The sequence below is a fragment of the Furipterus horrens genome, unplaced genomic scaffold (assembly GCF_987537825.1).
Source record: "Furipterus horrens unplaced genomic scaffold, mFurHor1.1.pri manual_scaffold_4, whole genome shotgun sequence".
NCBI lineage: Eukaryota > Metazoa > Chordata > Mammalia > Chiroptera > Furipteridae > Furipterus > Furipterus horrens.
The window spans coordinates 198,691,649-198,717,895 of record NW_028327174.1 but is presented as its reverse complement, the minus strand read 5'-3'; the positions used below and the strand labels follow the sequence as shown (position 1 = coordinate 198,717,895).

Here is a 26,247-nt window from a genome sequence, read left to right as displayed (position 1 = left end):
CAGGAGAGAAGGAAAAGGTCCTACCTGCTCCACTCGGCAGAGCTTATCCACAGTGCCTTGGTAATGCTTCATGCAGTCCTCAGCAAGGTGCAGGTGCGTTGAATACTAGGAAAAAGTAGTTTGTGATCAAGGAATTACTCGCAGATCCGTGTAACATCTACCACGACCTATGATGCATAAACACTGGACTAGGGCACCAAGGAGTCTCAGCTTCGTGAAGAGGAGGAAACACGTGCAGGCTGGTGCATAAGCACCACAAGGCAGGGAGTTGTGTGTGTCAGGAGGGAGGGACAAACCACATTCTGAAAGGGGCCAGAGGAAGGAGGAACCCTGCGTGGGGGAGGGCGTATGACACCTTCGCAATGTGTCCACAAATGCTTGGATATTCTTCCCTCCAGGAGGAGGAGCTTAGCTCCTCTGTCCTTAAGTGTGGGCTGGATCGAGTGACTTGCTTCTAACGAACAGTGTGGAGGAAGGGACGTGTGACATGCCAGACCAGGACATAAAGCGCACGGTGACTCCCTTCTGGTGCACATGCTTTCTCTCTCTCTCTCTCTCTCTCTCACTCTCTCTCTCTCTCTCTCATCACTCAGTCTGGGGAAGCCAGCTGCCATGTCGTGATGACACTGGAAGCAGCCCTGTGGCGAGGTCCGTGAGAAGAGGAATAGGAAGGATAAAAAGATGAAGAGCAAAGAGAGCCACAGAAAATAAGCTGTCTATCCCAGCCTTCCATTTTTGCCTAACAAACATCGAAGAGGACTGGAAGCCCGTGGACGTCAATGCATCGGTTAGCGCAGGGGGGATCTGAGATGTCCTTCTGAAGCCATCTGCACGCACAATCGTGATCGATCACTCTGGACCGCCGTACCTTGCTGAGCTCTTTCTGGTACTGGGGCATTTTCTTCAGCATCTGGGACAGGTCCCGCATGGTGGTCTGTAGGGAAAGGAAAGCATGTGGTCTCATGCCCATGGCCCTGAGCTAAGAGGCTGTGTAAGCCTGGTGGGTGCCGGACGGGCCAGCAGCCAACGCCAGAACGCCCAGGGACGCTCTGGAACTCTCGCCATGAATCCATTCAACACCAGGCCACGTGTGTTCAGACTGCCAGGCCTGTGGCTCAAAAAAATTATTGACCCAGATACCATGACTGCCTTACAGATGGAGAATAACTGATGTCTAGCAATTGTTTTACTTATTAGACTAGAAAGTTACTGAGGACATAGTCCTCGCCAGGAAAGAAGACGTTTCTGCTGCCTCTCTGCACCCTCAGCTCAAGCGCTCCTGGCGTGAAGTCCACATTTCATCCCAGCAGAAAGGCTGCAGCTGTGCAGACAGACAGACAGTGGGCGAAGGTGGGAAAGGTTGGAATCTGCATCCTGACAGGTGAAAAGGGTCTCTCTACTTCCTGACTGTGCGACCCACTTAATCCCACTCATCTATCCAACCGAAGTTGATTCAATTACTACTACACGCTGGACACTTTTAGGTGCTGGAGCTACAGTGACGAAAGAAAGAAAGAAAGGAAAGAAAAGAAAGAAAGAGAGAAAGAGAGAAAGGAGGAAAGAAGGAAAGGAAGAAAGAAAGAAAGGAAGAAAGAAAGGAGGGAGGGAGGAAAGGAAGGAAAGAAGGAAAGAAAGGAAGAATTTCTGCCTTGGAAGAACTCACATCTAGCTGAGGAACCACCATCCTACTGAGTGGAGAGTCGCTCCCTGGGGGTGGCACAGGGTGGGGGCACAGAGCAGAGGCACTTCACTAGTCTACAAAATGACGACACCTGAGGAAAGGACAAGGACTTCACAAGGCAAGGCTCAGGTAAGGAACTCGGGTGTCACTGGAGCAAGGCAGCAGGGATATGAAGGAGGGAGACAGAGATGAGACCAGAGTCTCTGGAGCCTCATGATGCAGGTGCTATAAGAGGTATGGGAGGTGGGGCTTAATTCTACTGGTAACAGGAAGTCACTAAATGCTTTTAAGCCAGAGAGTGACACAATCAGAGCTGCATCTCCCACGACTAAGACGGGTAAGCCACCTCTGGGAAACAGCCTGGAAAAGGAGAGGCCCAGGAAAGTTAAGTCATGAATTCTAATTTCTCCACAAGCTAAAAAAGGTTTTACAGTTCTTCCAGCTTAAAATAAATCATGATCCAAAACAGCAAATATGAATCCTAGGAGTAACAAAAAGCAGCTCTCTATAAATACCAGAAGACGGGCTTGGCAAAAAGAAGACAAAATGAGCGTGGATAATGGGAGGACTACGACCTCCCCAACGCACTAGTCCGAGGCCGAGGAGGTGTCCTCGCTGCTCCTAGAGAGAAAGCAGGGATGCCGTGAAGGGCACAGTGGCGTTATATGGATTTACCTTCTCTCCCGTGTTCATTCTCTTGCTGGAAGAAAAGTCTTTCAGAGAACGGGTGACCTCCCTGGAAGACAGAAGGCGGCCGCTAAGTTTCCAGGCCCCACTCAGCGCCTCTGTGCAGACGCTGTGGGAACAACGCAAGGGTCTTCCTCTGGGAGAAGGTGGTCACCGTTCCCAGCAGGAAGGCACGCATTTCAAGTGATTTTCTGAAGTGTTTTTCTAAGTGATATTCTAAACCAGGGTTCTCCAGAGCGGGGTGCACGAGATGATTCAAGAAGAAAATATTAGGACATCTATTTTATGTTCATTTTACTTCATCCTTTTCAAATTTGTGTTTTTGTATATGTTGCAAAATATACACATCAGTACAACAAAGCATATATTTACTTCACAGAAAAATTTAAGTGCTAGTGAATCAACATTTTTCTAAAGTTGAGTGACCCCCAAAGAGTGGAGACCACTCTTCCTTGTAAACTTCCTGAGGATGTCACCAACGCAATGGAGCAGAATGTGTCTTTTTGTAAAAACAGAATTGTTTAAAGCTCTTATAACAATGTTTAGATATTGGAAACATTCTGAAACACTTTCAAAGCAAAGCAGATTCCATATACAGGACATTGGTTCTTGCTTGAGGGTTTTAGATGTGACGACAGGAGACCAAGATGACACGCAGCCACGTGAGAGAGAACTGCATGTGGCGGCGTCTGGATCTTTCAATAGAACAAACTCACTTTCCGTGTTTAGTGTTTAGAAAGCATTTTGCTGAGAGAGCTACAAGTGCTTTCCAAAAACCCTAAGGCTCCCCCAACACACAACGGGTTCTCTGACTTCCTGACGCTGGCAGAGCCCTAGCTCAGAGCTCGGAAGGCATCTGTTGTCATAGGTGAGTGTGCTGACGACCTGCTGAGGCAGCGATCCCATCCACTGATGAGTAGCCCCCGCCCAGCTGCCCAGAGTGTGCGCCCGGAAGCGGCCCTGGGGGGGTCAATGTCCCACCCTGAAGGGGGCAGAGGGAAGGGGCTCTTACTGGGACACTTCTGCGATGTGCTTGTGGCGCAGTGCTATCCAGAGGTCATCGTCCTCGTCCAGAAGCACCTCCTTCACCCGCGCCTCTCCAATGCCGCTCGTCTCGTACCTGGAGAGGGGAGGTCCCCACAAAACTTATCCAAGTTCCCCCCTGGTTTATAACGAACAAGAGCTCACAGCCCTCAGCAGACAGACGTCCACGTGAGGCGCTCACAAGCCCCACAACCATCTGCTGTCTCCAGTATGGGCACCAATGGCTGTGACTCCTTGGGCAGGGAGGCCCAAAGCTCTCATCAAGGTCAACGGACTTGAAGTTCTGTTTAGACTCCTCAGGGTCAGCTGATGTGAGTGTCATCTGAGCCACATGGCTCAGGGTGTGGGTTCAGAGTTACTTATAAGGGACAAAGATCATGTTTTGTCCCTCTCTCAGAAAGGACTGGGTACAGCTCTGACTGGTGTGGCTCAGTGGATTGAGCACCGGCCTACAAACAAAAGGGCTGACAGTTTGATTTCCGGTCAGGGCACATGCCTGGGTTGTGGGCCAGGTCCCCAGTTAGGGGTGTGCAAGAGGCAACCACACACTGATGTTTCTCTCTCTCTTTCTCCCTCCCTTCCCACCTCTATAAAAATAAATAAATAAAATCTTTTAGAAAAACTGGAAGAGTAAGTGGACTTCCAGTAAACATCAAAAACTATACACACAAAATTGCCTTTCCCTTCCCAAACCCTCTAAAATGACAATAAACATTAAAAAAAGAAGAGAAAGGACTGGGTATCAACCTCCAATGTGTGGTGCCTAACGATCTTTCAGCAGCTCCCCGCAACTGGCCCTCCGACTATGCCTACACGCGGAATCGTGAGCATCTACTGGAGGGCAGCACTTACAGGTGCCAAAGGCAGAAGAGCAGAGATTTGCTCGTAGTTTTAGAACCTGCATTTTGAAACCACTACCTTTATGATCAATGTTATAAAATAAGTGACATGAAAACAATGCAGTCTGTTTCCATAAAAATAAAGCATGTTTTTTGAAACTGAGTTTCTAATGATTGTTACCAAGAAAAATGTTTATAATAAAGAAAACAGCTCTGTAAAAAAACTTTAGTGAGAAACTCCTGTTGATATATTTTGTCATCATATTTGGTGATCTATAGGTAAGAAGATTCAACTCTGAATAAGACATGCACACACGCCCAAATCAACGTACTGACACTCCAGCAGGCGATGGACTGAGGTGAAGTGAGCTGTGAACTCAAGTTCTTGTTCTCCCACGAAAGGGGCCCGAGTTCCTGGATAGAAATGCCACGTGCATTTTGGGAACTTAGAGAAGAGCTTGTAGGCTTACTGGCAAGACCATCAATGTACCGCCTCTTCCCAGGATTAACGACACCCTGATGACAACCCAGAGGTGTTCCTGGTTCACTTGCAAAGCGGCAGGCCCTCCGGGGCGGGCACACTTACTTGTACACATCATTCTCAATAGGCAGCAGGTCGTAACTCATAGCCTGAAAAGTCAGTTCATGAAGCACAGGGGAACTGGGGTCGAACCCGCGGTCCAGGATCAGGAGCTGGGAGCGAGCCTTGTCTGGGCCCTAGAAGCAAGGACACAGGGAACTTTCAGCAGCCTCCCCACCCAGGGCTGCCTTCCACTGCTAGTGTAGCCCCTCCTGTAAAAGGGGCAGCAGGAAGTGACTCAGAGGCACCGCCCAGTAAGACAGCCCCGAATACAGTCCATTTACTGCTTGACAAGAACACCAGCAGACAGCTTCTGGTCAAGATGGAGGCGTAGGCAGACAAGCTTTGCCTCTTCATGCAACCGCAGAGAGAATTACAACAAAATTTCAAAACAAATAACACTCAAAACTGTCAAAAAATTGAACTGTATACAACCAAGGATTTAAAGAAGCCACACTCATCCAGATGGGTAGGCGGGGCAGGGAAGCTGACACTGGGGCAGAGAGGCGTGGTGTGGCATGGAAAGGAGACAGCGGGTGATGGCGATGGCACAGGCCCGCCCACAGTCACGTGTGGTGGATAGAAATCGGGAGGGATACCTTGGGAACGAGTGATCCCAGCCCCAGGCCAGACCGCACAGCCCAGGTTCCAGTGCTGGGAAGCTAAATCCCCATAACTTCTGGCTGTAAAAACCAGTGGAGGTTGGGGTGGCGGAAGAAATGACTGGATTTTTAGGAAACCCCACTTAAAGGCCCACATGATCTTAAAACATACACAAATGTATCCACTCTGGGATTCAATACCAGGGCACCAGCTGGAAGGGCGCCAGTCACATATGGGGCATGAGTGAAGTGACTGGAAACAGGATGAGTGCTGGGCACACCTCCAGAAGCCAGGCACAAGCCCCTCTCCGAGCACTCCCCCAACACAGAGCTACACAGCAGTGAAGCCGGTGGCCCCACCCTGACGATTACCTAAGGCTCCACCCCACACAATTTACAGGGGCCTTTTCTACATAGGCCACGCTACTAAGACAGGGAGTCAAAGCCGCTCTACTTAAAACACAGAAACACCGGGAGGCTGCCAAGTAGAGGAGACAAAGAAATATGGCCCAAATGAAAGATCAGAACAAAACACGAGAAAAAGAACTAAACGAAATGGAGGTAGCCAACCTCTCAGATGACGAGTTCAAAACACTGGTGATCAGGTTGCTCAAAGAACTCACTGAGTACGGCAACAACATAAAGGAAGAAATAAAGGTTATACTATGTGAAATAAAAAATAATCTATAGGGAACCAACAGTGATGGGAAGGAAGCTGGGATTCAAATCAATGGTTTGGAACAAAAGGAAGAAATAAACATTCATCCAGAACAGAAAGAAGACACAAGAATTGAAAAAATAAACAAGGATAGGACTAGAAACCTCTGGGACAACTTTAAATGTGCCAACAGGGGTGCCAGAAGGAGGAGAGGAAGAGCAAGAAATCGGAAACTTATTTGAAAAAGTAATGAAGGAAAGCATCCCTAATTTGGTGAAGGAAATAGACATATAAGTCCAGGAAGCACAGAGTCCCAAACAAGTTGGGCCCAGAGAGGACCACACCAAGACACATCATAACTAAAATGCCAAAGGTTAAAGAGAGAATTTTAAAAGCAGCAAGAGAAAAGCAGAGAGTTACCTACAAAGGGGTGCCTATAAGACTATCAGCTGATTTCTCAAAAGAAACTTTGCAGGCAAAAAGGGAATGGCAAGAAGTATTCAAAGTGATGAAAAGCAAGGACCTACCATCTAGATTACTCTATCCAGCAAAGCTATCATTCAGAATGGAAGGGCAGATAAGGTGCTTTCCAGACAAGGTAAACCTAAAGGAGTTTATTATCACCAAGCCCTTATTATATGAAATGTTAAAGGGGCTTATTTAATAAAAAGATCAAAATTATGAACATTAAAATGGTAACAAATTCACAACTATCAACAAATGAATCTTAAAAAAGTAAGCAAACAACCAGAATAGGAACAGACTCATAGGTATGGGGATCATTTGGAGGGTTATATACCTGGGAGCGGGGAGGGGGAGAAATGGGGAAATGGTGCAGGGATTGAAAAGCATAATTGGGAGGAATAAAATAGAGAGGGATAAGTTAAGAATAATATAGGAAATGGAGAAACCAAAGAACTTACATGCACGACCCATGGACATGAATTAAGGGGGAGATTGCTGGAGGAAAGGGGGAACTGGGTAGAGGGGGGCAAAGGCGGAAAATTGGGGCAACTGTAATAACATAATCAATAAAATATACTTCAAAAAATAGAATATGAGTCAACACCGTGTGAGAAAGAACCCAAGTGTCTATTTCATCACGAGGGTCCTTGGAGGCAGGTCTAAAACTATGGCCAGGTTCCAAAGTGAGCTCATGAAGAACAGAACTACCTGGGCTCAGCAACAAATGGGTGGCCCTCCATCCAGTCTGCCTGGGACTAAGGGGGTACCCAGGACATGGGACTTCTGGTTTTAAAACCAAGATGATGAGAAACATTGTGTCTTGACTGCAGTGGGGGGTCACATGAATCTATACATGTGATCCAATTAAACAGAACTGACATACACGTGAGTACACACACAAACTAGCAAACAAGGTCTGGAGATCGTACTGAGGTCCATCTTCTCGGGCTGATGTGGTACTACAGAGGGGTTCCCAGGATTCAGGGTTGTCAGTGCTAAATCGGGGGGAGTCCCGGAGAACAGAAACAAGCAGTCACCCTGGCAACCCCGAACAGAACCTCAGCCAGCCTGCCCAAGGGCTTGAGCTTTTCACCAGAGGCCACCAGCAGGAACGGCGGCCCTCACGTCCGTCTGTGAGCAGCGGAGGTGTCCCCTGGACTGCCACCCACACGGGGTCACTTGGTGAAAGAATCACGTGGTCCACGTTCAGACTTACCTCCCCCATGGTTGGGTCATCAGCTTTGTAAGCGTCGAGCTTGTCCTGGATTAACTGAGCCAGCAAAGCATTGTCCTTGTATTCCCTGACAAAGGAGGAGTGACACACAGTGAACAGCCCTCGGGGGACAAAGGCAGGACAGTGCGGGCAAGGTCAGGGAGACGTGAGCTTCATCTGCACTGTTTTTTTACGATGAGGACATAGTCACGTATGACATGTGTAATTAAAAAGGACACACAAAATAAAACACTTAGCTCAGGGCCTGGGACTCAGACAAGTGACTTTCTAGTTCCTTTCCTTTTAACTATCGAAGTGAAAACGGGTAGTCTTTTCAAGCGGCTTCAGATAAATGGCCACCTGTCAGCAGAGGGTCCTGATCGGCGTCCTTTTCCCACAATCAGGCCGTGTAAGCCTGACCCACCCGATTCTCACTGCCCTCAATTCAAATTCCCTTGGGTCTTGTTTTGACATCAAGTAACGTTTTCTGCAGGCAGAGCCAGAAAGATGTAAGTGAGAACCCCTGAACCTTACCCCTTGGCTAAGCCTGACAGCATTTCCTGGGGCCCCACCCAACTGCATACAGCGTGTGGCTGCTGCCTGCCACCTGGCCAGGCTCAGGGCTAAAGTGCTCTGTGCCCAGCCCCAACCCTCCCGCAACGAACTCTAATCTCCCACTGCTTTGTCAGGAGATATGGGCTCGGCCACCATTTCTTAACTTCCACCGGGTTTTGTCAGTGAACACCAGTAACAGAGGGAGGCCAGACACTGAGGGGGACAGAGAGAGGCGTCACCTACGGCTACCTGGCCCGCAGACAACGCGGCAATAGGACGGGTGGGACACTGAGCGCCGCATGCCCAGGCCGGGATTCTCCTCCTCGTGTGGCGGCACCCCCTCCACCATCCCCCTGCCCGAGGCCCGCTCCCACTCCCCTCTTCACGCTCCCACAGCGCTGCGTACACTGTGCCGTCACCCCACTCCCCCGAGTTTCCCAGTGGCAGCCAGGGAAGGACACAATCCCAAAGCTGGCATCGAGGCCTCCAGGAACAGCCCCGTCTCGCCCAGCTGCTGACACTCCGTGTTTCTGCTCATACCAACGGCACCAGCCACCTGTCCACAGAAAAGGCCCCCCTCCTCCTCAACCAAACCTGTCCTTCAGGACCTAGTTCACGGGGACAGCCAGCTGACCTGGAGTCTGCACGATTCTTCCCCATGTGGGAAGGCCACCCTCCCCTCCACCCCCCACTCTTATTAGGGATTTCTGGACCCAAGGGTAGGTAGGACAACGACCATGTCCAGCTTGGAGCAGCTAGAGGAGCACAAGACCTTCGCCCACTGTCCTTTGTAAGATTATAAAGGGTCTTAAGTCTGAGAGGGGGGGATTGTTATTTTTTATTGTTAAATTAATTAATTAATTAATGTTTAAAAAAAGAAGAAGAATATAGGAAAGGGTGAAGCCAGAGAACTTGTATGTACGACCCACAGGCATGGACTGGGAGAGGGGGCAGGTTTCTGGGGGAGGATGGTGCTGGGCAGAGGGGAGTAAAGGGGAAAAAATTGGAACTATTGTAACAATATAATCAATAAAATATACTTAAAAAGAAAAGAAAAAAAGACCTAGCTCAAATGTCATGTCTAGTCTGAAGCTGCTCCTGACCTTCTCAGCTTGAAGGGCCTTCTCCCACTGTGGGCGCCCAGGCCCTTGGCTTGCCTGTACGTGTGCCCAGCTTGTGACTAATATGCTGGTCCCTCACCTGCCTGCGCAGACCAGGGGCTGTGGCTTCAGGTTAAGTGTCCCCAGCGCTTAGCACACAGCCCGTACGTGAGAAGTGAATGACTTTATAAAATGGGAGGAATGTGACCTTTAGAGGGACATTCTTTTCACTTTATCTTACTCTGAAACATCCTCTGCGAGGATGACGTTTGTTTTTAAAGGTCAGAAAGAGATGAAAGACTACAGGAGACCTGGGCTGCCTTTACATAGGAGTTCAAATTTTAGTTCCTCACAAGTGAACATATCTTTCATGTTCTTTTCTGTATGTATTATTATATTCACAATAAAATTTAGAAAGTAACAGAACCATTGTAAGAATAATTATAAATGCTTGACATTCACACCTGAACCGTCTTGAGACAATTGCCAAAGGAATCTTAAGGTCAGAGGAGGAGTCTAGACCATCCCCACGGCACGCTGCCTTACCCCCGGTACCGCACGGCTGGGTACTCCTTCAGGGTGGCACACAGAGTTGCGATCTGCTCTGCCAGGCGCTCCAGGATAGGATTCTTCATCTGAGCCTTGTGGGGGCTGTAGAAGCTCTGGAAAGAGTCAGCAGAGTCCAGGGAATACACCTGACGAGGAGGGAAAAAATACACACATGCATATAGTGTTTGCGCCCAGAAGGGTGAGCTGTCAGAATTTTCTCCAAGCCTGATAGTGAGTCTACAGAACATGCTTTCATTTATTCTTCAAATACAGGCAGGTGTCAGCTCTGCCAGGCACTGTGCTAAACGCGGGGGAGCTATTAGAGACCAAAACATGACCGTCCTCGTGAAGTGTGTAAAGGGAAGACAGGAGATAAAGGAACAATAAATACAGTGACAAGTAAGATTTACAGTATGTGAGAAACTGGTAAATGTATGAGGAAATAATGAAGCAGGGGAAGAACACCCCGAAGGGCTGGGCAGCGGGGACGAGGCCTCCTTGAGAAGGTGACATCTGAATGAGGGCTTGAGGGAGGTGAGGACTTCTCACCAGCAGGGGGACTTCCGCACGGAGGGGAGAGCTGGTGCCAAGGCCCTGAGGCGGGTGTGTCTGACTGACAAGGAAGAGGCTGGGAGCAGAGCAGGAGAGGAGGCTAGTGTCAGGCTTCGTAGCCCATTATAGGTTTAAGCAGATAAGAGATAAGCTAGGAATTGGGCTGTGACTGTACGCAAATAATGGAGCTTTTCGGATTAACAATTTCATATCCTCAGGAGTATGTTGTAACTATTTTTCTTTTTTCTTTCCCTTTGGAGAGTTCAGAAGTTTAAAGCTTTCTCTTAAACTACCTAGCCCACCCGCTATCAGTATTCTCTCAGAAGCTCATTTATATAAACCACCCTGATCATTTAGAAAAACTGCAGTTTTCATTTTATTTTTTTACGTTTATTACTTTTTTCTGCCCTGGCTGGTGTGGCTCAGTGGATTGAGTGCTGGCCTGAGAACCAAAGGGTCGCCAGTTCAATTCCCAGTCAGGGCACCTGCCTGGGTTGCAGACCAGGTCCCCAGTTGGGGGCGTGCAAGAGGTAAGCACACATTGATGTTTCTCTCCCCCTCTTTCTCCCTCCCTTCCCCTCTTTCTAAAAATAAATAAATACATTTTTTAAAAGTTTACTACTTTTTAAAAATCTATAAAATATAATACGTTTGGACACGATAAATATGGGTTTTGTTCAATCCAGGTGGTGACAGGGTTCACACAGAAAAAAATTTCCTGTCCTCCAGCTGGAACAGGCCTTGGGCGAAGTGAGCCCGGAAAGAGAGGGTCTTTAAATGTTCACGCTGTGTTTTTCCCACCCCTCCTTAGCTAAGAATAGGTCACTCTTTGGTGTCTAGAAGCTGATCTATAAAGATTCCATATGTCACAATCCTTTTTTTTTTAATCTCTACAAAATGCTTGTGAGTCCTGTTATTTTATCTCCTTGTTTTAGGAGAACACATTTAAACAAACCTGAAAGTGCGAACATATAAATTTTGTACCCTCTCTCACAATCAGCTCAGCCTTGCTCTTTAACAACTGGGTTTTTCCAAGGCGGGCGGTTTACAGCCACAGCACTTGGCACTGGAAGTGTTAACGGCTAATGACGAAGGCCACCATCTGTTCTCTCAGCACGTGACAGGCTGAGGTTCTCTCTACATAGAAACAGTCTCCTTCACAGCAGATGGGTGCTGTCTGATCCCTTCCCACCTCTCCCTTCACGCTCTCTTTGGATTGGTTATGCAGAAGTCAGCCAGCTGGAGGGAACACTGTGAGCAAGGAGAAATGCAGACAAAGAAAGGCACTAAAAAAAGTCAGCAACAGCGGGGGAGGAAGAGGAGGGCCGGGCGCACCCCGACAGAACGCCGCCTCTTCCCACCAACTACACAGCCACTACGAGGCCCCACTTGGTGACCCAGGGCACGAACTCTTCCCGGCCCCACTCCCTACCGCCCCACCCCCACCCCCGCAGAGCTCTTGACCAGTGACGAGGGTGCCGCGTTCTCACCTGGGACTCGTAGGGGAGAAAGGCGATGTTGATTTCAGTCAGAGTTTTGATGACTTTGGCTGCTCGCGACTTCACCAGCTCATTAAACAGGGCATCTGGACAAGCTTCAAGAATGACACAAGACACCAGGTTTTCCTGTCCCTTTGCTCGTTCATTTCAACAGTCTCATGTGTCTGGTGTATTCTTTATTCAAATTTTTAAAAGGCAGAGAAAAAGTTCATCCCATCCTAAAATATCCACTACCTCTAGGCTATAAGATATAAAAACACCTACAAGACCCTCAACACAGTACAAAGAAACAATGGGGAATAAGGACTGAGATACTGAGAGCTAATAGAAACTTTTCTTATGTCGAGGAGAGAAAATAAAAAACCCAGAAGAGATTAAAGAAGGGTTAAGGAAATGGCCTATAATACACACAAACACCATACCTCTGACATGCTTCTGAGAAAAAAGAAAAAAAACAAAATCACTGGGCAATGTGAGGCAGGTATTTCCCCTGGGCCCTCTAAGGGACTCAGCTGCCCAGGAGACCCCGTTCCTTGGCAGGGAACCATGATTTCACATGACTGTCCTGGGCCAAACATGGGGTGCAGGGTCCCAGAAATGTGTTACTGCTCTATTATCACTAATGTCGTCTACCTGCTCTCTTTGTCCCCCACATTCCAATAGTATAAAATCATTCTCTGCCAGAACCTTTCCCCACTTCCTCAGTGGTGAGTTGTGAGGGTTCTTCCTAGAAAGAACACTAGCTATCCAGCCCTACTCCTCTCTCTATTAACAACAAAGATGGACCGAGACGCTAGTGTGCTGGGCTCCACGCACACATCCCGCACAAAACAACAAAATGGACGCCAGGACAATGATGCAGTTCTGGCTGATACAGAGACGGAGGGAAGGACCTTACAGTCTACAGTGATGGCTGAAGTCTTTGTGGTGAAACACCAGGGCTGGCACTGGGAAAATCTGCTCATCACTGAACTCCCTAATCCTAAGAAGAGGTGCTATTTTTCATCAGGAAGCACTGCATAACCTACTAGGTTTGCATTTGTGTGTGCTTATTTTTGTCTCTAATGCAGTTTTTCTTCTGAAAAGAAAATACAAGACCGGGACAATCACAGTAGCAACCCATTTCTTCCCTATTGCCCTGGCTTGGTCTTGATTCAGCTCTGCCATGTAGAAAGGCCAACCTGGAGGACTGGGCAGCACCTGACAGCTGTACTTACAGTCGGTGAAGAAGACATGGGCAGCCCGGTACTTAGCGGTGGGTGGGTCCTTAAAGTCATTGATGAGAGAGCGGACAGACTGCGGAGAGGGAAAAAAAGAGGGAGCTGAATTTAATTCTAGAAGCAAATGGGACCTAAATCTAGACTAATTAAATCCAAGAGGGTTTTCAAGCTGCTTGCACAAAACAGCAAGGGATTTTTAATGCATAATTCTAACTCGTGTTTGACAATAACTGAGTTCTGGACTTGAAATTAGAATTGAGAGTACAGACAGAAGCCTTCCTCCTAGGTCATTCCAGAATGACGGTGTCAGTCTTTGCAGCCACCATAACATGAGTTCCTAAAAAATGACCCACAAACGAGGAAATTGGTCGGAAATCTCCCAAGAGAGTTGGATCGATGAAGTTCTGGCCATTCAGTTGCATCTTCAGAAACTCATACATAAGCCAGTTTTTAAAAGTGAAAAGCAAGCACGAAAACTGGAGGGAATTTTCTATGGACTGAAAGACCGACTGAAGACTACTGTCAACCGAAAGCGAGGAGGTGGCCCTTGTACGGACGCTGATTTGAACTAAACCTCCAAAATGTAAGACAGGTCCATCTGAACACTACTGGAGACTGATGACGTCAACCTGGAGGCAGTAAATGCCTGACTTTGGAAGGCAAACCTCTCACTAGATGAAGTGGGTTCCCCACCCACCCCCACCCCCCACCCCCGACAGGGAGCGCGAGGGGATGGCAGCTAGAACGGCCTGAGCCTGGCTCTCTGGACAGTGGTTGCATTTCAGGAGGCGTAATGCTGTCTGCTCTCCTCCTTCTCACCCCCGCCCCCTGTCCCCCACGTTCGAGGACGGCACACTTAGGCAGAGCGGTGTGGGGAAAGCGTGCCGAACCCAGGAACGGCAGGTGCTCTGTGCGCGCAGGCGCAGACGCAGACGAAGAGCGCGTGCACCGCCGCCACGCCCCTCCGGGGCAGCTTTACCTTCTCCGACGGAGTGATGAGATACACGGCCTCCAGGCTGGGCAGCGGCTCCCTGCACTTGTTGATGTCCTCCACAACTAGACAACGGAACAGCAGCCAGCGTCAGTAAGAAAACACACCCGGTCACCCCAAAACCGGAGGCGGCAGACACAGGCCACCTTCAGGCTGGCACAGCTAGAACCCAGGGCAGGGGCACTGCCCCTTCCTCCGTCCCCGCGTCCCGCTGTCCCACGCTGCTCAGGACCAGAAAACCTGAAACCTCACCACACTGGGCACACTCCCCATTTCAGCTTAAGTAAAGTCCTCGATCTGCTGATTGACAGTGGAAACTGTTGCCTCGTTCTGTCAAGAACAGCGTCTTGCCTCTTCCTTCCGTTTTTTTCTCGTCTGTCCCAAATAATCCCAGCTCCGCTGGAATTTCTACGTTGGGTTTATTTATAAGCCACTGGCTAGTTTTACCATTTTCTTCTACACATCAAACGAGGACGTTCCAAACATACCTTCTATATAGTACTGTCCCTCTCGGGAGCTCCAAGATTAAACATGACAGTTGGTGAAGGCAAGCCAGGGGCTTTGGGCTCCCTGCTCTTTCACGGTGCCATCAACCGCACCACCCGGAAGGAGAGCTTTGGGACAGCCCACACCCACCGGTCACCGACAGCTTCGGGGAGTCACCTCCGCGCACTGTGCCCTGCGCAGAGACGGCGGGCGCGCTGCGGTGCCGCCCTTCCCATGCGGGCGGTGGAGGGAAATAGACGCACCGCGTTGGGAGGAGCCCTTGTAACGCGTATAAAGACTTCTCGCCCCGAACGATGTTCGAATCCATACCGAAATCCCTCAGTCATCTACTTCAGCACTGGTTGTACAATTTTTAATTTCATAAGCCAATAATACTTCCCCCCAAAATGTTTTGGGATTCAACACAGGGCTGCTAACTTTTAAATTCCGCCAGATAAGGACATTTTTAAAAAGCTGCCTCTGGGGGAGGGAGGCATCTGAGTGTAGCAGGGGAGAGCTGAACCCTCATGTACCCCAGGAAATCAAAAGACAACGTCTAACATCAATGAATCAAGAGATGATACTACAAGTATTTATTTAGAAAAACCAAGAAGAGAACCAGAAGAGCAGAGTGGCTGTTTCTGGGGTGACTGGGGAGAAGGGAGCGGGGTCGGGCATGCTGCTCCTTTGTTAGAAGCCTGTCAGCTCCGTCTGCCTCCCTTTGCCTCCTGGCTTTGTACATTTTTTTCTTGGATAGAGAAAAATATTGTTTTGGTGTTTTTTGGAATGTAAATCTTTTAAAAAACAGTGGTTAGATGCCACGAAGTAGGTGGCAATGCCTTAACCGTAATGCATGTTGTTAGGCCCAAGAGCCTTTTCCATCCTTGTCAAAGGGAGTGCTAACCTTCTCTCCTTTCATACAACACGAAAAATAGTTTTTAAAAATTAATGAAGAAGATAACTATAAGCTCAAAACCGGGGTAAGCTTGGCTTTGGACAGCTGAATAACAAAAGTCACACCCAAAACTTAGGCACTCCCACTTACAAGACTATGTTTCTGGTAATAAACTGGATTTGGAAATATGCTTTTAAAAATTGTGATTATACCCCCAAAATTATATATATATATATATATATATATATATATATATATATTTCACCTAGAATTTAATCGGTAATAGCACACCCACAATATATATTAGCATAATTTCACAATTTAAAAGCATTTTTTAACCTCAAATAATGGGAAAAACATAATCTTGGAATAAAGGACAAACCTCTAAATTAAATTCACTTAGCTTAATGAAAACCTCCACCCTCCGTGGTTTTCCTCCTGTAACTGGCACGGCAGTGATTTTGACAGTGACCAGCCACAGGCTGTGAGCCACACATCGTATGAAGCTGTCTCTAGGGGAACCAGTTGGGGCCTACATCCCACCCAAAATTTTTTCAGAGGAAAAACAAAGGTGACTGTGCTTGAAATAATACCTCAAAAGAGCTTGGTTTTCAATCAATGCTGTTTCCAAGGTTGAAATACATGATCCCTCTTAAAAGGAGCCCCTGAGTAAGATGAGAGCTGCACACAAATGTGAATAAGAGCTCTGGGACAAAAGCCAGGTCCGAGTCCTAGTCTCAGGTGTGACACTGGCCAGGGACCTTGAGCAGGTGATTTTTAAAAATCTACTTATAGTGAAATTATAACACACATCGTAAAGAACAAATAAAACATAAACATACAAATAATTACAAAGTAAGTGTCTATACAAGCACTCCCCAGGTTAGGAAGCAGAACCCACCAGGACTGCAGAAGTGCCCCATTCCCCTCCCTCATCAATTTCCTCCCTTCCCTCCAAAGAGAACCACCATCCTTACATGAACCATAATCACTTCCCTTTATGTTTTCACCACCGTGTCTGCATTTCAAGGCAGTATGGCTGTTTTGTCTGGATTTGAACTTCATATAAGTTAAAGCATACTGCAAGTACTTTTTATATATTGCTTCTTTTGTTCACCAATATGTTGATCAGATTCATTCATGTTAGTGTGAGTAGTCAGAGGTCATTCATTTTCATTGATATATAGTATTACGCTGCATGACTCTACCACAATTTAGTTTACCATTCTGCTCCTGATGGACTTGGGGTTTTTTCTGTTGTTGTTTTGTTTTGTTTCCAATTTGGGGCCACTACAAACAATGCTCTGTGAGCATTGCTGCACGTGCATCCTGGGCACACATGCCTGAGGTTGTCTAGGACACGCGTCTAACCAAGACCTGTGAACTCATAGGGACAGCACATACCTTCAACTCTACTAGACACTGCCAAGTGCTTTTCACAGTAGCTGTGCTGGCAGACATTCATCATATAGGAGTCCCCGTTTTTCTACACCCTCTCTGTCACTTGGCATTGTCAGAGCTGAAATATTCCAGTTTCACTCTGATTTTAATTGTATGTCCTTGGGTGAGCAATTTTCCATGTATTTATTGGTTATTTTGGATGTCTTCTTTTGTTAAGTGCCTGTTCAGGTCTTTCGCCCATTTTTTTCTATTGGATGGCCTACCTTTTTTCTTGATTTAACCTCCTTTTGGCATCCTTTAACAGATATTTAATGAGCATCAAGCAGTGGATTAGGGACTCAGTGATGAACAAGAAGCCCTGGGTCTCTCTCAGACACTTACAGTCTCACCACCCAGGTTGCTGGAAGAATCTAAAGTCAAGTGAGATAATACTGAATAGGGAGGGGGAAAGCGGGGCACAGAGGGCAGGCCTAAGGATCACAGAGGAGCAGAGGGAATGACGTGCTCACTTGTTATGCCCTCGGTCATGATGTCCGTCATCTTACAGCAGGAGGAGAGCATCCTCATGCTCAGCTGATCCACCACCAGCACCTGGAAGCAGAGAGACCAGCTTACGGCCTGAATGGCACCTCCCCCATCGCCTCGTCAGCTTGCTGCATCAGACTCCAACAAGGGCCCAGAAGTACAGAATACAGACTTTCGATATTTCCTATGGGCTGAAATTGCATGCTAGCTTTTTTTCTCCCACATGCAAACCTAACTTGGGAGTTAAGAGTTTGCTCTCATTGACTTAATTTTTTAAGCTTAAAAAAACTAAACTTTTAATTTTTCATGACAAAGAGAATAATTGCTCATAAAAATACAAAAAATAAAAATTAAAAAAAAAAGAGAAAAATATGTACAGTATCCACACTCAGAGAAAACTACATCAGAGAATATTTTTTTAGGGCATAACTTTTTCTTAAAAGGAGACTGAGCACTCACGCCACACGTATGACTGGAAGGTGAGGACAGTTACAATGCCATCAGGAGGCATCTTCCCCAGCACGTGCATCGTCTGGGGGTAAACTGTGCTTCAGTTCCGATGGGAGGAACAAGAACATTCCATCGGACCTAAAAGCTTCATGCCTGCAATCCTTCAGCCAACCTCTCCTAGCTCCGTCCAGCCCACAGTGGAGAGAGGCAGGCAGTTAAAACGAGGCTAGAAGCCCTGGCTGCTGTGGCTCAGTAGATTGAGCATCAGCCTGCAAGCCAAGTGTCGCTGGTTCGATTCCCAGTCAGGGCACATGACTAGGTTGCACGTCAGGTCCCCAGTTGGGGGCATGAGTGAGAGGCAACCACACAGTGATGTTTCTCTCCCTTTTTTTTTCCTTTCCCCTCTCTCTAAAAAGAAAAAATAAACGAACAAATAAATAGATTATTAAAAAGAAAAAGAAACCCATTCCAAAACAAACAAACAAACAGAAAAAAGAGGCTAGTTCTCTTCTCCTTCTTTAGTGATATAAACCGAGGTCACAGAGGCCAGACATGAGATGGCCCGGAAAGCGTTCTGCTGCAGTATAAGGGCCAGCTTTCGTTTTATGAGGCAGCTTCCCAAAGATCCTTTTACAATTCACACCGTCAAAGACAGGCATACAGAGTTCCCCCCAGCTGGCCCCCCCGCTCTGGCGGTGAGGAGGGGGAACTGGTCCCAACAGGCTCACAGGCCAGCACCACACTTCCTGCTCCTCCCGGGCCACTCCCCTCTGCTGCTCTCGGCCCCAGGGACTGGAAAACCTGCAGGCTCTTGGCCGCAGGAACACTTGGGGACAAGAGAGGTTGGAATAAACCGCAGTAACACACAGGGAAGTTCAAGGGACACTGCGTACTCTCCTGGCCGGTGGAAGGCCCAGCCCCCGGACGATCGATAAGTGGGTCTTAAAACGCCGACTTCCTGAGTTAAGGGCAGTGTCGCCCCACACCTTGCGTCACCCCCTCCAGAGACTGAGGCCACTGTCAGACTGATGGGCTTAAATACTTGTTTCATGTACGTTATGCGGGAAACACCGAGCACTGCTCGCGAAGTCGTATGAATGCGCAGTAGTTGCTGCCGTGGGACAGACCAGGAGAGGGCTTTGCGCTCGTGTGTGGGCTCCACAGAGACGCTCTGGGGCGGCCAGAGGCCAGAAGGGCCTCCCCTTGCTCTCCCATCGCAGGCAGAACTGCACCTTCCTCTGTTTACGTATGTGGGTTCCAGATAAGATTTTGTTTGAATAAGAGTTCCACTGCTAAACTGCCCCACCAGGGGATCTTTCAGATAAGCTTTATGAGCAAGAGATTTCATAACCAGAATCATATAAAATGAGAGGCGTAAGCAGATTACCTTTTTTTTTTTTTTGGTATTCTCTGGACACAACAAAGGTCTTTGCTCCCTGCCTCTACGCCTTCCCCCCAACTCTACCCTCACTGTTGCTCTTCCCACATGAACTCACCTTGAAGGCCGTTAATGGTCCCGTTCTACTTACCTTCCACTCCCCCTTCTTCTTTACCTTCTTTATCACATCATGCATGATCTCTAAAATAGGACGGCGAAAGGAAGGAAGAAAAGGAGGGAAAAAGGGAAATTTAATGTACTTTTAAGGACTTCCAACACTTACCTGCCCATTATGTAGGCCATTTTTCCCCCCATAGGCTTTGTTCTTTGTTCAACCAATCTGTTCACTGAGCCATAATCAATCTGTCAAAAAGAGAGCTTTCTGTTTTCTTAATTGGGTGGTGCTCATAGTTTTTGGTCTCAGGACTACTTTACACTTTTAAAACCTGAGGTTCCCAAAGAAGTGTTTGCTTCTGTGGGTAAGTATCTACTGAGAAATTTTTAAAAATTAATTCATTAAAATAATAAACCCATCATGTGTTAACATGAATAGCATTTTAATGAAATGTATATTTTCTTCAAGAAAAAGGTTTTAGTGAGAATATTGGCTTCCCCCTCTATCTTTGCAACCCTCTTTAATATCTGGCCTCACAGAAGATGGCTGGATTCTTTTATCTGCTTCTACAATCTGTTGTAAATCAGGTAGCATCTGGAAAACCTGACTGTGCACTTGTAAAAGAATATGAGTGAAAAAGGCAAATAATACCTTACTGGTCTTATTAAGAAGATAGTTTTGACCTCATGGACTCCCAAAAGGGTCTTGGGTTTGTGAACCACTGACTTAAATGAAGTGAGTAAAAGGCTGTGACAATACCTCAGGCCACATGAGCCCCACTCAAGCTCCAAAAACAGATGTGAGGAGCAGCTGTGAAGCCCTGCCAACCCGGAGCATTTCTGGAGGATGTTCTCAGCCCCAAACCACCACTTTGGGAAGCCCGAGTGTCCATCATCCCACCCCTCCCCCACAGCGCACCCAGCTGTGCGGGTCTCCTAGGAAACAGCGCTCTCACCGCCCTTTCTGAACCCAGGCAGTAAAGAGGCCTGGAAGGACTCAAAGGCCAACAATCGTCATTAGCAGGTGTGTTTCAAAGACTTGGGTCATTCTCTAGAGCAGTGGTTCTCAGCCTTCCTAATGCCACGACCCTTTAATACAGTTCCTTGTGTTGTGGTGACCCCCAACCATAACTAAAGCATAGTGATTAATCACAAAAACAATATGTACTTATATATGTGTTTTCTGATGGTCTTAGGCGACCCTGTGAAAGGGCCGTTCGACCCCCAAAGGGGTCGTGACCCACAGGTTGAGAACCGCTGTTCTAGAGCAAAATTCCTAGCTCTGCTTCTGACCATCTCCAATAATCTGATGTGTCCTAAAATGTTTAAGAACTGTAACCCTCATTATAAAAACACACTCACCAGTAAACTTGGAAAACACAGAAAAGTGTAAAGAAAATACCATGTATTACTTGTGCACTTAAAAAATATCAAAAAGAAAAATCATCTGCAATCCTGACAACTTGAAATGCTTAATTAACATTTTAGTTACTTCTTACTAGATTTTTCATGCTGTATATATAATTTTGATTATGCTTTTTTTTTTCAGTTAACGAACTCATTTCCCCAGGTTAATAAAAATGCTTCCTAGGATTTTAAACGCAAGCATAATGGTCCCTAGTTTAGTCAATAAATTTCCCAATAGCCATTTAGATTATTTCCCATGTTTCAGAGCAGTGAAAAACTGGCACCAAATACATCCGATGACAGAGCAGTGGGAAGTAAGTGAGGCTACGTTTGTACAATGGAACACGTGCGTACTCATTAGAAATAGTGCCATGGTAAACTATATATTCACTCATTCATCTTTCATTCATAACATTTGTTGAGGAAACTGTCTGCCAATCATAAAGCACCAGGCGTGAACAACAACGGCAGGACACCACATGGCATCCGTGGGAAGGAGGGAGGAGACACTGATGGGCTTACAGATTTGGTGGCAGAGGTGAGGGGTGTCCTTGTTGGAGTAGAGGTAGTGGCTAAAAGGGGGCAGTGTGGTATTGTATATGGGAGTTCGGAGAAAGAGGGAATTGAATTTCTTCCCAAAGATTGGGAAAGTGAATTTACTATGGAGATATTTTAGCATTTCTGGACAGTGTTAAGGGTTAATTTGAGGTTCATGACCACAAGTTTAATGTGAAAACAGGCAGCTCAATTGTGATTTTTTTTTTTTTTCAAACCATGTTTGGTTGTCCAGGTACAAGCCAGGAAGGAAGGAAGAGTTGGTTTCAACTCAGGTTAGAGTTCCCCCAGGTGAGTATAACAAAGGGAGAAAATGCTCAAAATATGTGGCTGAGGGGGGGAAAGAAAGACATGCTACAACTATTTTTTTAAAGTACATATACATAAGAAAAATTAGAAAAATATACCAAAATGTTATTTTTGTGCAGTAAAATTATAATTAATCTTTAATTGCTAAATTTGTCTTCCTATGTTCTCACAAGCTTTTTGCATTAAGCACATATTATTTTTTATAATAGGAAAAATGACCTAAAAACAATGTGTCAGTGAATAACTCTGTGCTCAGGGCTTTTCTTCACACAAATGATTGTTAGGGAGCTTTCTGGGTATGGAATAAATAGGCAGAGTATAAATGTCCTGGGCTCTTGATAAATTCTGCTGAATTATTTTCAAAAAGCACAATTTACACGCTTACCAGTACTTTGCATGACTCTCCAAATTAACATACTGATAAAATAATACCTTGAGGTGTGCTTATTTTAATCTTTGCTAATGTGTAAGCAGAAAATGGTATATTTTACTATCTTTAAATTTATTTTATTACTGGAGATTAATATCTTCTTTTTTTCTTTTGTTCTTTGCTACTACACAAAATTAATTTAAATTTACTGACTTTAAATTCAAGTCACGTTTTGACAGGGGAAGCCAGAGGCATCACAAGGAGTAAAGACGAGGAACAACGGCTGCCACTTCAGCCCTTCCGACCGTGCGACGCCTGCTCTGAACTTCTGGGGGCCCGTATTTGTCGTGGGTGTTGTTAACAGCCAATTCTAATCCTGCCCTACATCTTTCTAATCCAATACCGAAAAGGAAACAAGGATTAGAGTCCATTTGAGCATTAAGAGCCAAGTCGCTTAGGCTACTTCCCCACAAATAATCCCCTGGCCATCACATTCCCTCTCTCTTGCAAGTTCTTTGTGTGGAAAGCATAAAGGCTCTGACGCTGGTCCGGACCGCTGGCCTTACCTCTGCGTGCCCAATCGTGTGCACCTACAGCCGAAACATCACTCCACCACACACCCTACCTATGTAGATGGGACAAGAGAGACCGGGGAGCTTCAACTGCGCCGTAACTGTGAGGGCCACGGGCCTGGGGGACTTTGCTTCCCTCGTGGCCAAAGCGGTAAGAAAGCAGGCTCCTTCTCAACCACACCCTCTCGGTCCTACGTGACTCCCAAACTCAACAAAGCCCTCCCAAGTCCCGAGAAAAACAGCAGGTGATCTAAGATTATCTGGGATATCTTCAGGTGCACCCGATATACCAACTGGAGTCCCAAAGTGCAGACTCTAGGGAGAGCTGCAAACCCCACCCCCCACCTGCGACAGTGACATGTATCAGGGGACCTGAGCCTAGGACACGCCAAAACATGTGAAACAGCAAGACTAGTATCTGATGAACCGGAAGCTTGGGAGACGTGAGCATCACCAAAGTCCTCAAAACCAGAGCTCCCCACTGCCCTGAGCAGAGGCACCGGGGGTCTGGTGTCCCCATGCCTGGAACGGTAGGTACTACACCGCTGGCTATCGCCACGACCACCACCACCACTACCACCACATCATCCATTTTAAATGGTTTTTACTTTTCTAAAAAGAATCTAGTGATTTACAACTGGTTTCTTACTGCTCCTCCATGGAGTTTACAATATGTCTCTGGGTTTTCCATTTTGTTTCTCTGCAGACAAAGCCTTTAATCCATTCAACAATGGTGATGTACTGAACAGCTGCTATGGGCCAGACATCCTTCCAGGTACTGGGAAGGCCAGAATGGACAAGCTAAACAAGACTCCTGCTCTCAGGTGCTTCCACCTGAAGCGGAAGGGAGAGCGCCAATAATCACAGGGAGTAAACAAGACCGTTCCAGAGTAAGTGCTCAAAGGAAATTTTAAAGGTGAATGAAGAACAGCATGATGAGGGCTTGGGAGAAGATTGTCTGGGGATGTAGCGGGGAGGAAACAACCCTCTGAAAGTCCGGGGGAAGTTTTCCAGGCACAGGAAGAGCAGATGCCAAGTCCCCATGTTGGGACCAAGAATGGGACAGGCTAGGATGGAGAGAAAGCAAGTCTAGGAGTCTCGGTAAGCTCGGGGAGGGAGCGAACTGTTCAGGCTGCTCACCGAGCTGTCGCCGTCGCCGTGGCCTGGAGTCTCACTCGGCCTTTGAGGCAGGGACTGCTCGCTGAGGAAGGGCTCCACGAGTCACTCACTGCTCACTGCTCCTGTACATGAAGCTCCATTCATCCACCTTCAGACGTGACGGCTCCCCCCGTCCCTGCACCCTCGCTCCCGCCCCTCTCTGGAATCTGGCATAAAATAATGACTTAGCAGACGCCTGCAGAATGAATGGACCCCTGAGTGGCGGACCTGAGCAGTGCTTGCTGGGAGTGAAATGAACAGTTCTGTTCGCTGTGGCCCTCATGGCTGAGTAGGGGGGTTCCACCCTGTGGCTCCCGGCAACTGTCCCCTTCTAGCTGCCACTCTCCTGACACCCCTGGATTCAGAGCCCCCAGTTCAAAGATCACTGCTTGGCTCTGACACTCTTTCACAGGGACTGCTGGGAACAGACATCTCTTTATTCTTGAGGAACATGACAGGGTAAATGACGGCTGTTCCGGCCAGTGCGTGTCTGTAAGCCAGAAGGACCTAGAAATGTTTTTTCCTTAACTCTCCTCACTCAAATGCAGCGACAAGTACAGTGTTGTATGAATGTATGAATACAGATGCTCAGGTCCAAAGTTTCTGCCGTCTCAGCATTTTTCTACAGGCTGATTTTTTAACTAGCGTCTAACTGAGATATCACACCTTAGCCACAATTCTTTTAAAAGTTCATATGAAAGAAAATTATTAGGTTACCAATAGTCAATAATCCAGTTGAAATAAAATTGCCAATGATAGTAGTAGTGTCTAACATCTGTTGAAGACTTACTATAAGGAATACATTGTTATATAAATTTTTACAAGTATCCTCTCATTTAAGGCTCACAGCAACCCCCACAAGATTAAGTATTATAATCAACCCCCCTTTACAAGAGAGGAAACTGAGGCCTAGAGAAATGAAGTATCATCAGCTGCACAATAAAATGCACATAAATACATGGAAAATACAATAAAAACATATAAAGCAATTTCTTGACTTCAAGGAACTCGAAGTCCACTTGAAGAAACAAGAAATATACCTGCAGCATAAGGTAAAGTCATTAAGACCCCAGTGCACTGCTACTGGGAAGGTAAAGTGGTGCAGCGGGAGGACAATCTGGCACTTCCTCAGACAGCTAAATGCAGAGGTACCGTAAGACTTGGTAGTTCCACTCCTAGGTGTACGCCAGAGAGAAATGAAAACCTGCGTCTACACAGAAACTTACACCTGAATGTTCATAGCAGCATTATTCATAATAGCCAAAAAGTAGAAACCCCACGTGGCCATCAACTGATGGATAAAAAAATAAAGTGTATCCATATAATGAAATAGTGTTCAGTCATAAAAAGAAATGAAGTAATTGTACATGCTATAATATGACTGAACCTTCAAAACATGCTAAGCTGAAGAACCCAATCACAAAGGACCACATACTGTGTGACCCCATTTACATGAAAGGTGCAGAATAGGCAATTCCATAGAGATATAGAGTAGATTAGTAGTTGCCTAGGGAGAGGGGGATGGAGGAGTTTAGGGGTGATGTTTAAAGAGTACAGAGCTTCTTTTGGGGTTTCAATGAAAGTATTCTAAAATTATGATAATGGATGTGGAACTCTGTGAATATACTAAAAACCATCGATTTATACACTTCAAGGTGTAAATGATATGGTGTGTGATTCATATCTCAAGAAGGCTAGTTTTTTAAAGTCATCAGAGAATTTTAGACAAAAACTTCAAACTCAAAAAACAAATAGTTTTGCTTAATATGAAACTGTTCTATAGTGTCTTCATCTAAAGACAGGAACCCCTGCTTCCCCCTATAAAATATCAGTTATTTAAGACTAATTTCCTATAAACTTGTATCTAAATTGTACTTACTGGAAGTAAGAGACCAAACTAGAGACCACAAATTGTTAGCCACAGGGCAAGAACAGGGAACACTGCCCAGAACTGTTGAGTGAGGGGTAAATCTGAGAACAGTCCTATTTAGATTTACTTTTCGGGGGGTGGGGAGTGGGAGAGAAAGGAGGGGCCCATTGTTTGGAGTGGTCACCAGCTCTAGCCCGTGCTGAGATGGACGAACAATGACCTGATCCCACTGCCCTTGTAAGCACCCCCGGAGACTGCACAGACTCACAGGTCCAGTGCTGTGACACCCAATCTCGGGCTTCGGCCAGGATCGGAGAGGCGTGCATGATGATAAACGCCTGATATCCGAGAAACCCAATCCTAACCTCAGACCCAGAGACGCTGGGTAGACTTACAGAAATGACCACTCACTTTCCCTTTCGCAGGAAGTCCTCATTTTCTATCTTATTTTCCCCATTCTGCCGCATAAAAGTTAAGAGTCAGAAGGTTAAGGAGCTAGAAAGTCTAAAGCAAAGCCTCACG

The 26,247-nt window shown here is 46.7% G+C and overlaps 1 protein-coding gene and 1 non-coding gene across 3 annotated transcripts in view; both read right to left on the bottom strand.

Moving 5' to 3' along the window:
- STXBP1 (syntaxin binding protein 1) overlaps positions 1–26,247 on the bottom strand; it is a 62,270-nt gene that overhangs the window by 15,907 nt on the left and 20,116 nt on the right. For both annotated transcript variants that reach the window (XM_090274761.1, XM_090274762.1), the window contains exons 2-13: positions 19,522–19,571; positions 17,527–17,608; positions 14,224–14,300; positions 13,242–13,320; positions 12,016–12,119; positions 9,971–10,119; positions 7,773–7,857; positions 4,838–4,968; positions 3,381–3,488; positions 2,357–2,417; positions 869–934; positions 25–105 (exon numbers count right to left, since the gene is read on the bottom strand). In XM_090274761.1, coding sequence (XP_090130887.1) covers positions 25–105; positions 869–934; positions 2,357–2,417; positions 3,381–3,488; positions 4,838–4,968; positions 7,773–7,857; positions 9,971–10,119; positions 12,016–12,119; positions 13,242–13,320; positions 14,224–14,300; positions 17,527–17,608; positions 19,522–19,571 — 1,073 coding nt within the window. The remainder of the gene's footprint in view (positions 1–24; positions 106–868; positions 935–2,356; positions 2,418–3,380; positions 3,489–4,837; positions 4,969–7,772; positions 7,858–9,970; positions 10,120–12,015; positions 12,120–13,241; positions 13,321–14,223; positions 14,301–17,526; positions 17,609–19,521; positions 19,572–26,247) is intronic.
- On the bottom strand, positions 15,521–15,647 carry LOC150013746 (U6atac minor spliceosomal RNA). Its single transcript, XR_016511061.1, has one exon. It is a non-coding gene; the product is annotated as a U6atac minor spliceosomal RNA (small nuclear RNA).